The sequence below is a fragment of the Thunnus thynnus genome, chromosome 23, assembly GCF_963924715.1.
Source record: "Thunnus thynnus chromosome 23, fThuThy2.1, whole genome shotgun sequence".
In the NCBI taxonomy this organism is placed as follows: Eukaryota; Metazoa; Chordata; class Actinopteri; order Scombriformes; family Scombridae; genus Thunnus; species Thunnus thynnus.
Window position 1 is genome coordinate 19,643,514 of NC_089539.1, and position 17,707 is coordinate 19,661,220.

Consider the following 17,707-nt stretch of genomic DNA (forward strand, 5'->3'; position numbering starts at 1 on the left):
GAAACACCCGCAGCTGTATTTGTCACTCTTTCATTGCAGCTGTTGTTGTTCTCTCTCTTTTGCCACCTCAATTTCCAGTTTCCCCTGCCTGGCTACAGTTTTGTGCCCCCCCGCCCCTCCTTCAACTGACATTGAGTATAAGGTAAGTAATAGAAATAACCAGTGAAAATAGGCTCAGTAAGGATTGTGCTGCTGCAGTGGAAGCAACAATCTTAACAGTGACAACAGGTCCTTGAACTTTTTTACTTTCTCTTGTCCAGCTTCCTCATTTTTTAAAAAGTAACCTAGAATAACTACATCAGCCTATGTAAGTGAAATTATAACAGGCTCCATTTATATATTTATAAATGATATCAGCGTATTAATCAAGAATGATTCTTTGGTCATATGCATGTCTCTGTGGTTATAGGATCCAAAAAAAAAAATTAGATATTCAACCATCAAAGATGAAGAGTTCTTTCAGTTACCACAAGCTGCGAGCAATCACTCTTTATAAGCCTCAAGTGAGTAAAAAAGGTATAACTGTGTTTTTTTTTAAAAAAACTGATTTCAGAGAGATAAGTTATGATTTTCATTTTCAGACTTAATAATTTAGACAGATTACAGCTGTCCTTGACACGTTGCTGAGCTGTACTGAAGATCACTTTTTCAGGTGTTTTATAGCATAACTAACTGGCAGGTCAGGTGATAATGAGTTTTGAGCTACTGGGGAAACTGGCACATTTCAATAAAACATTCAACTATCCCTGGCTTCTCCAACTACATACTGTAACTATTTAAACTGAGTAATGTATAATATAACATACTGTATATACATTAAATAAATTACAATACCTTCAATTTTTAAAGGAAATGTGCAAATATTTGTTTAAAAATATATGTGACTTGTTAAGAGCAATACTGATGTAGACACAGATAGCATGAATAATACATTCAATGTACATCAAAATATCATATATGTGTATATAATGTATATATAATTTTCCTTTTTCCCCCCACAAGCTGAATGCATTTCATGAACTGTTTGTAAGTTTTCTATGACACCTGTTACAACCTGCCGGTGCATCATGGACAGTCAGGAACAACACTGCAGCTGTAATCACGTGGCTGCACGTGGAGGACCAGATGCCCTCAGTGACAAAAAGGTATTATGAAGTATTTAGCACATCTACTTATATACTCCATCCATCCATCATCTTACATTCTTCAGGGTCACAGGGGACAAAGACCTGTTGGCGGTACTTTGGAGGAATGGAGCGTACAGTACAAACCAGCATAGGTTGGATGAAAGGCGGGGACACAGACAGGTCGCCAGTCCCTCACGGGGAACTCTACAGTCATTAGTAGAAAAAGTAATCATTACCACAATCAGCCAACCAGCAGGACTCAGTAGCTCGCTCACTCACAAACCGGTGCGCATCGCTATTGGACGCAGCGAGGGTTGGGCTCCAGCACTCAGCCGCCTGTTATTCAAACGCAGGGAGCGCGTCTGGCCACTCGCTTCTCGTTGCGCACTGGATATGGATCAGGACGCAGCGCGCCTCCCTGCTGTCTCCCGAGGACAGGCTGCACTCTGCGGCGCATAAAATAAAAAGGTGCCCAAATGAACCGCCGCCCTCCCGGCTCCTCCGGCGTCCAATGGATTAACAGGAGAGACATGAGTGTCCGGACAGAGGACAGCATCACCTTGTGCCAAAGGGCTCTCCAAATCATTACGGAACTTTGTCTTACGGGGCACGTAGACCGGGAGAAATGTTCGGATATATTTCCCCTGGAGAGCACCATACCAGGTAAAGGTCACGCAGGTAAATGGAATAAAGTCATTATTTTCTTTCCCTTATTCCCATAATTAGACACTTTTCTCTATTTCCTTGAAATCGAGTAGTTGCAGCGTTTAGGGGGAAAAAAAGAGAAACTAAACTTCAGCTCTGAGCTTTTTTAACTTTATTACAACGTTTAGTTGAATGTCTTTAAGCGTATTTAACTGCTATGAAAGTGTTGATCTACCTGTTACGCATCTTGCTGCAGCTCAGTCCAGACTGATGAAATAGCAACAGGTGGAAAAACAACCGAGGTGGGCATCTGTCTGAGGAGAAGATTAGTCTTCTTTTCTCTCATCTTTCTTTCCTTTTTCCACTTTCCACATCTTGGACGTGCATTTAATATCAATTTGATTAACCAATTTTAAAAAAACTGCATTTATTAAGCTTTCTTCCTTATGATATACAGTTAGAGTAAACTTTGTAGGCTATTTAAATATCAGTTTGTAAATATCAGTTCCAAATGATTTTTCCTCTTCAGGCAGTGAGCTTGAAGCAGTGACTGAGGTTTTCTGTGACTTTATATTGTCCTGCTTTATTAAACAGGTGCATATGCTGCCCCCTCTTTCTTACAGCTTGCTTTCTCTCCTTTTTTCTCTTTCTCCCTTGCATGTTTGTCTGTCGTATTTGTCCCTCGCTTGCTTCTCCTTTCCTTTTTATGTGTTTTTCCTTCTCTGTCTTCCTTTATGGTTCTCTCCATGGTTACATGTAGACATCTCTATTAGTCTCCTTGCTGTGGTCGTGGGTTTCTGTGGCCTCGCCCTGTTGGTAGTCTCTCTCTTTGTCTTTTGGAAGCTGTGCTGGCCCATTTGGAGGAGCAAGGCTCTCTCAGCCCACACCGAAAATGGCCTGCATGTCGGTTTCCCCGAGGCGCCTCCACCCAACTCCCCGCCGGTCAACGAGTGTAAAGTGGCAGAGGTGGAAAAGAAGTACCCTCCAGAAGTGAAGGTGAACGGACGGAGCTCTGTCAAGCTCCTGGAGGCGGCCATGAAGATCAGCCAGACGTCCCCAGACATCCCCGCCGAGGTCCAGACAGCGCTGAGGGAGAAGCTCAGCCAGCAGGCTAAAATCCAGAGGCAGACCACCGAGCCAACATCCTCCTCCAGGTACCTTGTATGAACCCACTGCAGTCACACAACCCCTCCCAGTCTGCCCCTGCATTGAGGACATAATAACATGACAATCTAGTCACACACAAGTATCTGGTGCTTACAATTATAGTACAATACTAACATTTTTGAGCCCACACAATGCCAAAACTATCCTGACAGTTCGTGACAGTGCGTGGCCACTGTCCTCGAGGTAATTTGGCACATGTCATGCAGAGCATCAAGGACTGGCCGGTGACCTTGAAACGCTGTTGCACATGTTGAATTGGCTGTCTCTTGCTCTAACTGGCCAGAAAAAAAAAAAAATCGACTCCTGTAGGCTCATCAGCCAGGGCCATGACATGTCTCCTTTGCTTCAGTTCAAACCCTATAATCACTTGCATGTGTGAGTCAAGCTGCCATGGTAACGGCGGGAAGCAACCCTAGTAATTAAACAATCAGCTCTTGCTTCTCTTTGTTTTCCAGGACTGTGTTTAAAGTAGAAGGTCCATAATTAGCATTGCTGTGGGGTGGGAGCTGTCATGGTGGAAGGCTGGCTTCTGGTGAGACGCACCAGGCAGCTGCGCTCAGTTTCTCAGAGGAAGCCGTTATTGACACTTGCTTTGGTTTGTCGTTTGGCTCGTTAATTATATTCTATTGAGGTCTTCATGAATTAAACACCCACCATGGATGTAGTAAGGCCAGGTTAAAGACTATAACGCCTACTTTCTCGATCCTTCCACCTACTCTTTTGACAGTGATTCACATTTTTTACTGATTATTTCCTTTTTTAGAGTATAAAAAGCCAAAAGCACCTACAACATACAATAAAGTCTTAGCTCAAGCCCAAATACCATTTTAGGACCAATATTGTTTGGAGAAGTATGTCAATTACAACAGCAAATAAAGTAGATATTACAAACAGATTGTGTACACTGCTGTGTTGTCTTGTTTTTAAGGTTTATTAATGTTTAGTTGCAGGAAATGTAGGTCTTTTTAATGTTTTTCTATTAGCTGTGTGTACTAACAGGCCAAAAAACTAACAATTATATGTGTTATCCATGAATCTGTCTCAATTAATTGTTTGGTGAATAAAATCCCAATGTCCTAGGGCCCAATGTGACATCTTCAGATAGCTTTTTTAGCCGACCAAGAGTCCAAAACCTGAAGATGTGCAGTTTACTAAAATCTAAGACAAGTCAAAGCAACAAATTGTCACATTTGAGAAGCTGAAACCAGCAAATATTTGACATTCTTGCTTGATGTAGTTGTAGTTAAATGATTAATTGATTATCAAAAAAGTTGAATAAGTACTCTTCGTACCATGTACTGTTCAGTTTTTTTGAAATATTGTGAGCATGTTGGCACCAGTTTTTGAAAACAGCAAAAAAAGTATGAGTTCACAACTTTTAGAATTTAAGGAGAAAGGAGAAGACAGAAGACGTTATTGAACCAACATTTCCTCCCAAGTCAGAGTCAATGAAAATATTATTGAAAATTAAAATAACAGACTGTAAAATTTGGGATAAAAGTTGATATCACAAGGTGAATAGTTAATGCTATTCTCTTTTCAGATAGTATTCAATGTGTTTTTTGTGTGTTTTAGTTGTATTTCTGACAATTGCATTGCAATACTTGAGTGTAGTGTTTAATTTTCAGCTGTGCTTCCTGTGCCATGTCATTTGTGCCATGGCTGACAGATCGCTGTGATTGTCTTTCTGTCAGAAAGGAGGATGGCTAGTTGCTAGGTGACAAGATTGGCGAGTCAAACACAGCCATGGTTTTCTCAAAAAGATAGCAACTTCACAGAAATTTGCTGCATTCAGGTATTTTGTGTAGAAGGATAAATACGAATGATGGAGACTTATTTTCATTGTTAAAAGTCATGGTCAGTGGTGGCAAAAATCTTTTCAAATAAAAAAGTCAGACTTGTGATTTTACATCCTGCTACTTTGAGGGTGGAACCAGTTGTTCAGCAAGAACAGTGTGTTAGATTTGAAGCATTAAAGTTGTCTTGATTCTAAGAAAATTAAACCACGTAATGGGGCTCAAAATTACATTATATGGATACAAAATGATTGGCTACATTATTGTGAACATTTTAAGCTATCATTTTGTTACCACATATTTTTCATAATGTGCATTGAATGTATTGAAAGCTACAGTATGCTTGAAAAATAATTACTGGCAAGTGTTGTTTTGTCCTGTAGGGGGAGCTGCAGCCCCTTTGGATTGCTAATTTGCCAGTGTGTGTAAATAATCTCATCTCTACACTCCTCTATACTAGAATCTCATGCTTCTAAAGACAAACTCAAGACTACTCTGATCTACTGTACCAGACTGTAATATGTCAAAACATGTTGCATGAGCTCCACATTATTATGCATCATGCTTTTGTAGAGGTTCCTCTCTCCTGACAAACCATTAGCACCCACCATAACAAAGCCACTCATGCATAACACTGACACTTGAGACATTTACCAGATGCCCTCTACCCTTTTCAACAGGCACAATTCATTCCGGCGCCACCTGCCTCGTCAGATGAATGTCACCAGCATTGACTTCAGTATGGACACAGTTCCCCTTCGACAGTCCTCTACAGTAAGCATCGGAAGAATAAAACCCGAACTCTACAAGCAGAAGTCTGTGGACTCAGAGGACGAGGCCAAAGAACCCGTGGAGACTTGCGGAAAGCTCAGCTTCTCCCTGCGTTACGACTACGAGGATCAGGCTTTGGTGGTGAGAATCCTCAAGGCCTTGGACCTCCCTGCCAAAGACTTCACGGGCACCTCTGACCCGTATGTGAAGATCTACCTGCTGCCCGAGAGGAAGAAGAAGTTCCAGACGCGTGTCCACCGCAAGAATCTGAACCCCATGTTTGATGAGACCTTCTGTTTCCCCGTGGCGTACGATGAGATTTGCAACCGCAAGCTGCACTTCAGCGTCTACGACTTTGACCGCTTCACCAGCCACGATATGATTGGCGAGGTGGTTGTGGACAACCTCTTTGAACTCTCTGATCTTTCCAGGGAGGCGGTGGTGTGGAAGGATATTCACGCAGCAACGACGGTGAGTTGGCGTCCACACTAGCGCACTGCCAAATCCTCAAATTGGTGAATATTGTTGCGATGAGAGCAATGTTGCACCAGACTTCTGTCACTGAGGGTAGTGAATGGAAACTACTGTTTTTAGAAAGGTCTGACCATGAAGCATCGCACTGAATCACTTCTGAGAGCCTGAATTCATCAACACCGCTTCTCAAAAGCGGCAGGTGGAACACATTGCATAATTCAAATGCTTTGGGAAATGCATTTCATCAGCCAAACTCCCACACACACATTTTCCAGAAACTGATGGTTACTCTACAGACGTAAATATAGCAAGGAGAATAAAATTACCCAATTGTCAGATATATAAATGGTTTTATTTGACACCAGCAATATGTTCTCAGTATTTACACAAACAAGACATACAGTTATAATGTCATGTAAACAGTGTGTCTTCATATGAACGCTTTCTGAAAATAACATGGTAATTTAGAGCAGAATGCAGTTTACTCCTACATTAACACTTATCACAATTTACTCAAGAGCCTCAGCTTGATTCATGAGTGATTTCAGTATAAGAAACACTGAGCCATTGTCTTCAGGATCACATTAGCTTCTGTAGGCCAAATTAGTGGCTAAAGAAGAACCATATATTCAGTTTTGTACATATGCTAACTACACGTTATTCTCCATTTCTTATCTTATTTAATGCTGTTCCTTAAAAGCACTAGGCATTAGGATTGTCAAAGTTTATTTGTTAATCTGCATGTTTAAAAAGGATAATACATTATTGTTTTCGATAGCATCAAATGTGTTTACCTGTTCACCTGACCAAGCACCTGCACCTGACATGCACAATGAGGCTTTGTGGGTATTTTTTAAGGATTGGAAAGAGATAATTGTGCAAACGAGGTCACATTCTGCTGTGTCCTCTATACTCAGTAGCCTAAATTCTTACTTGCAAGAGTTTTATGATCATAATGTCCAGGCCACATTGTAACTTCCACCATGGGGATTTTTTTTTGTTTTGTTTTTTAGTAGAAAAGTTCACAAATTCATCAATCATTTTAATGAAGTTTAATTTGGTTGAAAGTTTCACAGAACAAGTGTTGAACAAGAGTTTTTTAAAATGCAGATCCAGTTCTAGTCTGAGTTTTATGATTTTTTTTAAACAGATTTTGTAACATTGTGTTTTGTAACAACCATTTTTTTCGAGAACCACTTACTTCAAGTGGGAGTTCAACAAGCAATATGAACCACACAAAGGTGCTTTTGTGTGATGATTGGGTCAGTTTTTACTACAATAAATAAGCAATGAACCTGCAAAATCAGGAAATGACAGTGTGCATCGGGCAACATTTGTATGTGACTTGTGCTAACCTACCTAGAATGTAAACAATGTGTTCATGGCAATGAAAAGGTGAGTTTTTTAGGTGGCTTTTGGTTTTAAACTAATCCAGGAGAAAAAGAGAAAAACTAAAGCTGCAGAAGATTCAATATATCATAAAAGTGCATGATCTCTGGTTTTTCAAGTCAAATATACCAAAAGAGGCAGAGTCATTCTACTCTGAAGATTATTTTTACCTGTTATCCTCAATGTGCAGGCCATAGATTAAACTGTAAACCTCCTCCTGCATAGATACACCCGAGGCTTTTTTAGTTTTTAAAACTCTTTGGACTAAAACTTGAAATTAAGTGTTGGATGCATCCAGACCTCCGGGGATTTTTTGAAATGTTTATGTGTGTGAGCTTTTAAGGCCCATGCAGTGTTGTGAACTATGATTTTATGTGCTGCCGTGCAGATTTCAACAACAACGGCTGCACATAAAATCATAGTTCACAACACTGAAAACAAACTTCGATAGATCTTTCCAGGCTTTCAGTTTCTCTACACTCCAACGCTCCAACACAAAGCCCATGTTGATCCAATGGCTTCATAACATAAAAGGTTAACCTCAACCCAGCTGACTAGCTAAAGAAAATACAGAGGAAAAAAAAGTGCAGTCATGTGGCTTTTAGTAAATGTGTCTCTGGAGTATCGCCTCTTGACTAGCAGTGCTTTTGTAAAACATCTGATTGACGCACGAAAGTGCATACAAAGCAGTCACCTCTGAATGCTTTTGAGGTTTAATATTCTCTAGGAGTTATGTGTTAACTCTAACATTTGCTAAATTGGCCTGCTGGCTAGCAAAGAAAGCCAAAACTTCTAGCTATTAAAAACCAAGTGGCTATAGTGCATTTAAGGAGATTAATAACAACCTGCCAAGCCATGCCAATTAAATGGTCTTTTCCAGCTGACAAAACACAACCTCCTTTAATTACTAACCTGTTCAGTCCCCTGCATTGGCATTTTGATGCCACATAATGTGTTCAAAGAAATTCCAAATGGACAAAATGTACTTATTCTGTTGTCCTTTTCCCTCCAGGAGAGTGTTGACCTGGGAGAGATCATGTACTCGTTGTGCTACCTCCCCACAGCAGGGAGAATGACCCTAACAGTCATCAAATGCAGAAACCTCAAAGCCATGGACATCACAGGCTCTTCAGGTAACCTTGACAGCAAATAAGATGCGGCTCACATCAAAAGCGCAAACTGAGCCATAAATCAAACTTAGTTGAGACCAGACAGCAGGTGGCCACTTAGAATGGAAATGGGGGAGAAGAGAAATAGGGAGGCCAGTGAGAAACAGATTATTAAAAGTGTTACCTTCTGTCAGAATAAGGCGATACACAACAGTGCTTACATTTTAAAAGGAAATCACCTGTAAAAGTATCTTTAGATATAGTAGGGCTTTTGCACATCCACATTTATCCAATTTTATTACTTTTTTCAACATATGTACAAATGACCAGATTGTCTGAAATGACAGTGAACACGTGTCTCCCAGATCCATATGTGAAGGTTTACCTGATATGTGATGGACGGCGGTTAAAGAAACGAAAAACGACCACCAAGAAGAGCACACTTAATCCATCGTACAACGAGGCCATCATCTTCGATATCCCTCCGGAAAACGTGGAACAAGTCAGTCTGACCATCATGGTGATGGATTATGATCGGTGAGTGTAGCTGTCTTTACACAGTTCATGTTAACGGCTACATGCTTTATGCCGTAAATAAAAGTCGACAGGAAAGCTTAGGAATTGGTGTAATCATGAGTGTGCCAAAAGCACTCCAAAACAGAGACCGATAATCACAATTTATTAGAGTGCTTTTAGAAGGTGTGTGTTAGGTGACACGGAGCAAGTGAACCCAAATGCAGGAGGCCGTAAGCAGAGCAAGGTTGAGGTTAACTTCTTTATTCTAGGTTCAGGTGCTGGCAAAGTAAAACTGAACTGAACAAACAGAGCAGAACAAAGGATCCAGCCACACTAAACTGAAAGCCAGGACTTAAATAGAGACTAAACTGACGAGGGGATGAAGTGCAGGTGGAACAGGAGAACAGGAAAGGGGCTGATAGGCTGGGGAAGCGAGCAGGGCAGGGCCAACAAGACTAATGCAGGGCAGGTGTGGAGGGAAAGAGGCTGGGGACACAGGAGGAAAAACACAGGGTACATCCCAAATCTCTTATTTAATATTTCCTCGCACCTTGCTTGAACCTGAAGTTGTTCTGGTCCGCCATTTTAAAGGCCGTCTCAAGTCTCTTATTCCTGCTCTGAGAAGCGAGGAGCTAGGAGGGATCTCTGATTAGCTATGAGTGAGGATACACGGAGAGCAGCCTTCACGGAAGGTTTTTACCGGCCGACACGCCCTCTTATTGGATAGCAGTTATCGATTGGAAGCTGCAGCTGATTAGACTGATCTGAAACATGACAACATCACTGTAGTTACATACTGTATACCAGAGTGAAGACAGATAACAGAAGTTTTTGTTTTCTGATTCACCTTTTAGTTAAAAATCTGTATTAATTGTTGGTCTGAACAACAAAAGGACCATAAACAACTTTCTTCATTTATTAGACAAATTTTTCTTTTTATGATCTGTTATTTCCCCCGTTAACTTTTATTATGGATAAAACTAAAGTCAGGGAGAGTCTGTTTTTTTAGCAAGAAAGATTTAAACACATTTATATTTTACATAACTTATCGTCATTTCCATTCAGTCACATGTGAGGCTGAAAATTCCTTTTTCCCTGAAACATTTAGCCAAATAAATAGTGTTCAAACAACAACCTGACCATGTTCTGACTTATTAAATAATGAATTGATTATCAGGGCATCAATAAATAATGAATAAATAATATAAACGCATTCTGCCAGTAGAAATGGTTCATGTGCCTCTGAGCAGGACACAGGACACAGTATAATTACAGAATGCAGGTTTTTATTCATGTGCAGGTGTTTGTCAACAGGCTGCAGAGAGAAAACAGCTGCTCAGGAAGGGATAACTGTATGTCTTTATTAGTATTAGCACAGTGCACATGTGCAGACACAAACTCCATCAGAAGTCGCTACAGCTGTTAAAGCCGACTGACAGATGATCCAGCGGTGATCAGCTGCCGCCGTAATCAGAAACAGACGTTGCTTCGCATGACGCTTCAGAGGAAAGGACATCTCATGTCTCTAAAAACATATTTCCTCGTTTTTCCTCTCTCCTCGCATGGTTTCCGTGCGTCTCTCCGTGCATCCACGGTGGGAGGGAGTAAGACGCAAGGAAAAAGATGCAAGTGAGGGCAATGTAAGAGGCTTGGGTTGCACCAAAACCAAAAATCCAGAAACAAAATCCTCTCTTCAACACGTCACACCAACATTTGAAACCTCCGAACATATAAGTGAAACCAACACAAAGAACGATAAAAATCCGACATAGATATTTACAGAACATCCACCTTCTGTCCACTAACAGATTCCCCTTCAATCTATCCATGAATATCGATACAGAACAGATTCATAAACACACCTATGGCAATGTAAGAACACAACACAGGGTTAAACAGTCAGTTCATCTTAATATTCAAAGAAACTGTCCTTCTCCCACTCAGTCCACAGGGAAAAAACCTGAGGGTCCCTGGTGGACTGGTGGATAATGGCAGCTAAGGAACTTAGAGCCAGACTGGAACAGAACTATAACTGTGTGTAATAAGCTCAGTTGACTCTCTGATTGTTTGAACTTGACCTAAATGTACTCGCCAGCTTGTTTTTGAGACATTTAATGCATCTCAAATCGGTAAAATATACATTTATTTCCAAGTCACGTCCTTGTGTCTGTTCCAGGACTACCAGAAGCATCACTACCGTATGTGTGTGTGTGTTTTCCCTCTAACAGGGTCGGACACAATGAGGTGATTGGTGTGTGTCACGCTGGGCCAGACGCTGAGGGTCTTGGACGAGATCATTGGAACGAAATGTTGGCTTACCCACGGAAGCCCATCACACACTGGCACGCTCTGGGAGAGGTACAGAGACTTCTTTTATCCTAGACTCTGTTTTCCGTTCTTAAAGAAACCACATTTACAGAGATTTCTAGAAGCCTCCTACATGTGACAATGTCCAGAACAGATGCTGTTCTGATCAGGGTAACATGTCACATTGTTTTTGAATGCAATCCCAGCTCTGTCTACATGCGCCTTCATGTCCTGTCATGTCTTTGAAGAGGACATTATCTTTGTATTTAGGTTTCTTTTTAAAAAGATCAAAACGAATTGCAACACAATAAGCAGATGTTTTGTTTTTCTCTTAATTTACTATGACTAAAAGCATTTTCGGTTGTCCTCACCCAGAACAATAACTTTTTTGATGCACAGGAACACACAAGTCCATGTTAAAATTAAATTAAACCAAATTCCTATCGTAGTCTGGTTTTCTGTAAAATCACCAAAAAACACTGAGTCCTGAATATTCTGAGAATATATTGGCCACCTTACCAAAATTCAAATGAAAAAAAATCTACTGTAATTTCATCTCTATTCATTCAATAGAGAGGTAACAAATGTGTTTTGTGGGGGAAACAGCTAGCCTAGCTTTGTTAAAGGTGCTTTCCAACAACTCCAAAACTGCCAAAATGATGCACAAAATTAAAGTGAGACATCCAGTGGTTCAATGAGCAGTTAGCTTTGGACACATTGGAGCTTTTTCTGCACTAAACTTAAAAGTCTCCACGTAGAAATTTCCAGCTTTGTGCACTTTTGCATCTCTGAACAAAATCCAGCTGACTCTTGGATGTATTGCTGACTAGTTACAATGTGTAAATAAGTTGCTGGAAAGCTTTTTTTTTTTCTTTTGACAAAGGCTAACTGTTTCACTCCAGTTAATGTAACTTCATATTTTACATGTTATCAATGTTTCTTCCTCTTTTGCCACACCCAATCCTCACCTGACGCATAGGAAAATACAGGTGATTACCCATTTTCAGAGGTAAAACAACTTTATATGCTTTGGTTAAAACTGTGATCATAGGCAAGACAGTGTAAACCCTGTTTACCACTTGTCCAAATTATTTCGACTTCAGCTATTGGTTGGACATAGTTGTCACAAACACAAAAGTCTGACTTGGTATTTTATTAGTAATATTATTTATTAGTAGTATTATGGTTCTATTATCAGGGGTGATTGGTGCTGTGGGAACATATCAGTGAGTGAACACCAACGCACACATCTGCTTGTGAGGTTGATAGTGTCATGTGTGAGGACTTGATCCTATTAAAGTGTAACTATGACATAAAGAAAATGCTAAAGAAAAGACCCCTCTCATTAAACTTGGATCTGGCCCTGCTAGATGCTGTAAACTCCTCATGAGATCTGATGAAACCTTTTTGCCGATGATCACAGTACATCCTGAGGACTAGTAGAGACATACCTGCTTAGTTACCAAACATGGACAGCATACTCCTATAACGTCTTATGTTTTGTGATATTTTACCTTACAGTGGCCTGGAAGAGCAGCAAGCTTTGAGAGTCAAGGTTCGTGTCCTTCGCCCAAACCTCCACAGACACCCTGATGATCACAGGTAGAGTGATGACATCACCTCTGTAAGAAAACAGACTTTTGTTTTGTTTGGCTCAGAAGTTGTGTCGCCTATGAGTCTCTCGTGAGCATGTTGTGTGAAAATGAAATTCATTCCGACATGTTTCTTATATGTTCATAAAAAAAAAAATCGAAATTGTTTTTATTCATTTGTTTAAACCGGAGTTCTTCAAGCGCTCTACAGAGCTGGCTATGCAGCACACACTGTCATTCAATTTTAAGAGTTTGTTTGTCATATATATATATGCTTTGAAATTCTCAGAAATGCTTTATTTACCAAACATTTACACAGACCACATGAATGGTAAGCCTCACTGCAAGACGTCCTTGGTGACTTACTTGCAGCAGTATCAACCTTTTCAATGTTTTGAGCAACATTTCTCTGGCCCAAGAGCTCTTTAGTGAGTCACCGTTTTACCTTGAAATGACACAAAGTTAAAGGGCTATGCTGCTCTGTGGCATGAAAACATTTTAAAGATTTTTTTTGTGGCTTTTTATGCCTTTATTTGAGGGTCAGTGTAGCGAGATGGGGAGTGGGGGGGGGGGGGAGAGAAGGGTGTGATATGCAGAGCTGGGAATCAAACTGGGGACGTTGCAGTTGTATGGTATATGTCTGAGCCATTAGGCCACCAGGGCGCCCCAGTATGAAAACATTTACTTGATAAAAAAAACAGTCAATAGATCCAGTCAGTCATGATCCAGGTTTTTATTGTAGAATGCAGGTAACTGAGTTTCTACAAGGGCTTGGTTAATGTCTCAGAAAATTCATAACTGTCACAGGTGTGTAAAGCCAGCTATTAACCTGCCATTCTTATCTGCAGATATTAGAAAAGACAGATTTAGAGAAATTGTAGCAGATACATGTAGCAAACATATGTATAGAAAGATAAACACTCAAATCAAAGTGTATTTAAAATAACTTTACAATAAATTTGTTTCCAAACACCTGGCTGAACCTCGCAAAACTTTAAAAATATCAATGTCATGTTTATTTTTGTACACATCAGATTGATTTCAGCACATTATTGCAAAGCAGCATATATAAAATTAGACTCTCTTATTACTATTGTAATGTAAATATAATTAAACTGTTTACTCTGCAAATGTCAATCATGTTGAAACTAAAAAGTGAAGTAACACTTATAAACAGTGACACATTGGTTGACGGCTTAGTTTAACTGTATAAATTGGTTGTAAAAAGATAAAAGGGAGGATCTTTATGTAGAGGATATCAGTAGATTAACCAACTATGTTGTTTTAAATTTATGCATGTGACAGTGATTCAGAAAAAAGGATTCAAATGATATGTAAGGTCTTCAATCCAAAGTGACCATTTGCTAAACCCCTCCACTGAACAGCGATTGTCCAATCATAAAGCTTAACAACAGTACTAATGCACATCAGGCCTTTCAAGCTCATTGACTGTATATAAATATGGACGTCATAATGATGGAAGTATTATAAGAGCTGGATACCGGACCGAAAATGGCTGAGGGACTTGTCATACAAGCAAGATGGCAGCTCTCGGAAAAGGAGATATTTTGGCTTTACTTTTGCATAGCGGTAGGAAGTGGAGACACGTCGTTCATGTTTATATACAGTCAATGGTCAAGCTTTGGATGCCTCCACATGTTAAAGCGGTGTGCATGGTGCTGGGGTGAGAGCAATACTCTGTATATAAGAGTTTGAATAGTAGTTTTTTTCTTTTTTACCCTGTCCAAAACCAAAAATACCAGAGCAAAAGCACAAGAAATGGATTTAACGGTGCGTTTTCTGGCTTAATGTAGTCTTACATTATATTATGGAGTTACAGTTGATGTTTTAAAAAAAAACAAAGACGAAATCCTGATTCTAGGATAATATTAGCTGTTCAGTCCTGCTCTATTGGATGAGGGGATGTTTACACTCCAGTAACCCCTGACCTGAGCCTCTTAAATCATTGACCGGAAACAGTTTGAAAATACAAACAATAAAGCATAAATCAAACCTCTTGCTTGCTTGTCCAAGTATGTGAGCAAAGCAGCTAAACAGTTTATTATATTAGAATCTAACAGTTGGATCTTAGATTTTTCTTCATCATGCTTATACCAGGTCTAACAAGCTCTATATTGCAGTACCAGAACAATGCAATGTCTCCTACATGGATCGCTAACGTTTTGCCTGTGACATGTTTCTTCAGCCTCAGTCTTTATATATTGGATGTAGCCATCAAGTGCATCTTTAAGACCCCTTTACAGGGTTCTCATTTTGAAACAAGTCATCTTGAAACATAAAAAGTGAGCTGGAGACTGTGTTTTTAGCCAACTCATGACGTTAATGTTAGCTTGTTTAGCTAGCTAGCAACAGTTGTCATTTCATCCAACGAAATAGCCTGTCACTGGCTAGAAATGAGAAATTTTGTCTACCACTGTCTAAAATCAAGGACCCACTGGTTTGAGAATTACTATAAATTTTATATTATAAATTGAAAAAATAAATCTTTATTTAATTTCATGTTTTCCACTATGAGGTTTTGCTAACAATCTCTCACCAACAAACATATATAATAATACCTTTATGTATAAGATAGTATATACGATCCTAGGATGGTGTCAGGCTAACATGACACATTAGTACATTCACATACACAAGACATAAGACACAAGACACATGTACATTCATATCACATTCATTCATCTTACACGTAACACATATACCTCTCATCCCACCGCCCTACCGTCAACAAAACATAAGTTATTTGTAAGTCTTATAGAGAATTACTACAAATTTCAAGCCGCAATTTTGACAGATTTAGCAACGGTAACTAAGGAAGTACAGGGCTTAGCAAGCGGCCAATTGGCCAAACAACATCAAAAACATTATAGTAATAAAAATCATGATCAAATATTTACATACACATAAAGAATTGGAAGAAAAAAGCCAAACTTTATTGTACACCAACTTTTCCTGGCCAGTTACAAATACAGGGAATTATAATTTACACAAACATTTACAAAACGTATGAATATTTTTACGTTAAGCCATATGAAATTAAGTTCAATGCACCTAACAGAACACTGATTTAGCTTCTCCTTATGTCAGTAATAAGAAACTAATAAAAAACCAACATAGCAAATAGAAAAAAGGCTATGTACTGTTATCTAACTTGCACATAAATATAATAATGCTTTTTCTTCTGCGCTGCCCTTAATATTAAAAATAAATATTTTTACTTTGTAGCATGCCTCTCACCACTTTAAAAAACAGACTTACTAAGGCAAAATGTAAGTAATTAATATGTTAGAGTATTTCAATTTTCAAACTTTGTGTTTACATTTGTAAAGTATACTTGTGTATGGCACTGTTTGTATATTCAAAAGTGAAATTCAAGAAGTTGTCGTAAACTTATGGAAATAGAGACATCACAATGTATTTCTATTGTTTGGTGATAATTTGAACAGCTCAGACTTGTAATAGAGTGAGAGTTATACACGTTCTTTATTGTTGTGAACAATTAGTAAAACTGGAAAACCCAGTGAAGCCAACTCTACCTTATCAAGATATTCCATGTTTAGGAGTTTAGAGCTTTGAGCTGTAATTGTTTGCATATTGGTTGAATCTATATTGAGCAAGAACAACTGCAACTACTGTCATGATGTGTACAGTTTGTGATAACTTTTGTAACAATTTAAAGTAAACATTTGGAATATAATTTATTGTATCTGTTTCATATGTATTTTAACAAAATAAATAAAAAAAATGAAGAGTTACAACATGTCTCTCTTTGTTTGGGAAGGCAGAATGATTATTTTAGCTTATTTTATTTAGTTTCTCTAACTTAATGGGTTTTGTCATAGAGGTTTTTTTATCATCTGTCATAAAAGCTGGGGTTTCTGTCCACACTCCAAGTTAAATGGATATCTACAATCGCACCCGAAAGTAAAATTTTAGGCGTTTTATATGAGATCAAGTGAGGATGACTTTGTTAGCATTCACCAACAAAAACAATTTACTGCATGGAGGTATTGCAGCTTTGCATCATTTGACCAAACCTCCAAAACAGCACCAGTCTTTGAAGCCAATTTGACATAGTAGCCAAACCGTGTAATTACAATGTCATTTGACACTATTAAGCCTAAAAAGACTTTTTCACATATACTTACATTGTGAAAGAGACGTGTAAATCAGCAGATACATTTTTTGAGCACAACTCCCCAAACATGACTCATTTCACTATCAGAATTTGATCCATTTGGTCCGATAACATTTGCAAAGTCTAGAAGAGCTGCACGATTTAATTGTTTTATCCCAATTCAACTTAGCCGGAGGGCTAAACCGGAAGTAGCCGGCTCGGCTCACTAATGAGCTTGTTCTATAGGCCCCTCAGATACAGAAGCTATGTGGAAGAAGTCAAACTTTTTTGGCTTCATGCACCACTGAAGCTCTCCGAAACTGTATCTGTCACACGAGTGTGAGGTTCTTTTAAAAATACCAGCTTGAATTTCCACTGTTAAAAAATACAATGCACGCACAGTGATAGTTCAGGAATTTTATTCACAAGTTATTCAAACAGGGCGAAAAATGAGTTAATTTAAAAGAAGCTTGTGGTAACCAAGAGTATTTAAAATGGAATAAAAAAGTCCTTAAAATGTCTGTTCCAATGGTGAGGGCCAATAAATAGGTAGGGGAAGGGGGATACTCAAGTTCTCTGTGCCACGAGGGAGAAAGGAAGTCTTGCAGCTGTCGACTCCTCTGTTCAAGCCACGCCACTTCTTCTGGGACCTTGTATACGAAGCCACTGTAGGAGG

At 39.2% G+C, this 17,707-nt stretch overlaps 1 protein-coding gene and 1 long non-coding RNA gene across 2 annotated transcripts in view; one reads left to right on the forward strand and one right to left on the reverse strand.

Annotated features, from left to right (window-relative positions):
* Nucleotides 1-17,707, reverse strand: part of LOC137176200 (uncharacterized) — an 84,709-nt gene that overhangs the window by 42,985 nt on the left and 24,017 nt on the right. Inside the window, exon 3 of the long non-coding RNA XR_010925821.1 lies at nucleotides 12,816-12,923. This is a non-coding gene — a long non-coding RNA (uncharacterized lncRNA). The remainder of the gene's footprint in view (nucleotides 1-12,815; nucleotides 12,924-17,707) is intronic.
* Nucleotides 1,015-12,909, forward strand: syt10 (synaptotagmin X). Its single transcript, XM_067582333.1, has 7 exons — nucleotides 1,015-1,805; nucleotides 2,533-2,926; nucleotides 5,416-5,977; nucleotides 8,382-8,502; nucleotides 8,844-9,015; nucleotides 11,223-11,352; nucleotides 12,823-12,909. Exons 1-7 carry the CDS (start codon nucleotides 1,604-1,606, stop codon nucleotides 12,892-12,894), a joined length of 1,653 nt encoding a protein of 550 aa, XP_067438434.1. The 5' UTR covers nucleotides 1,015-1,603; the 3' UTR covers nucleotides 12,895-12,909.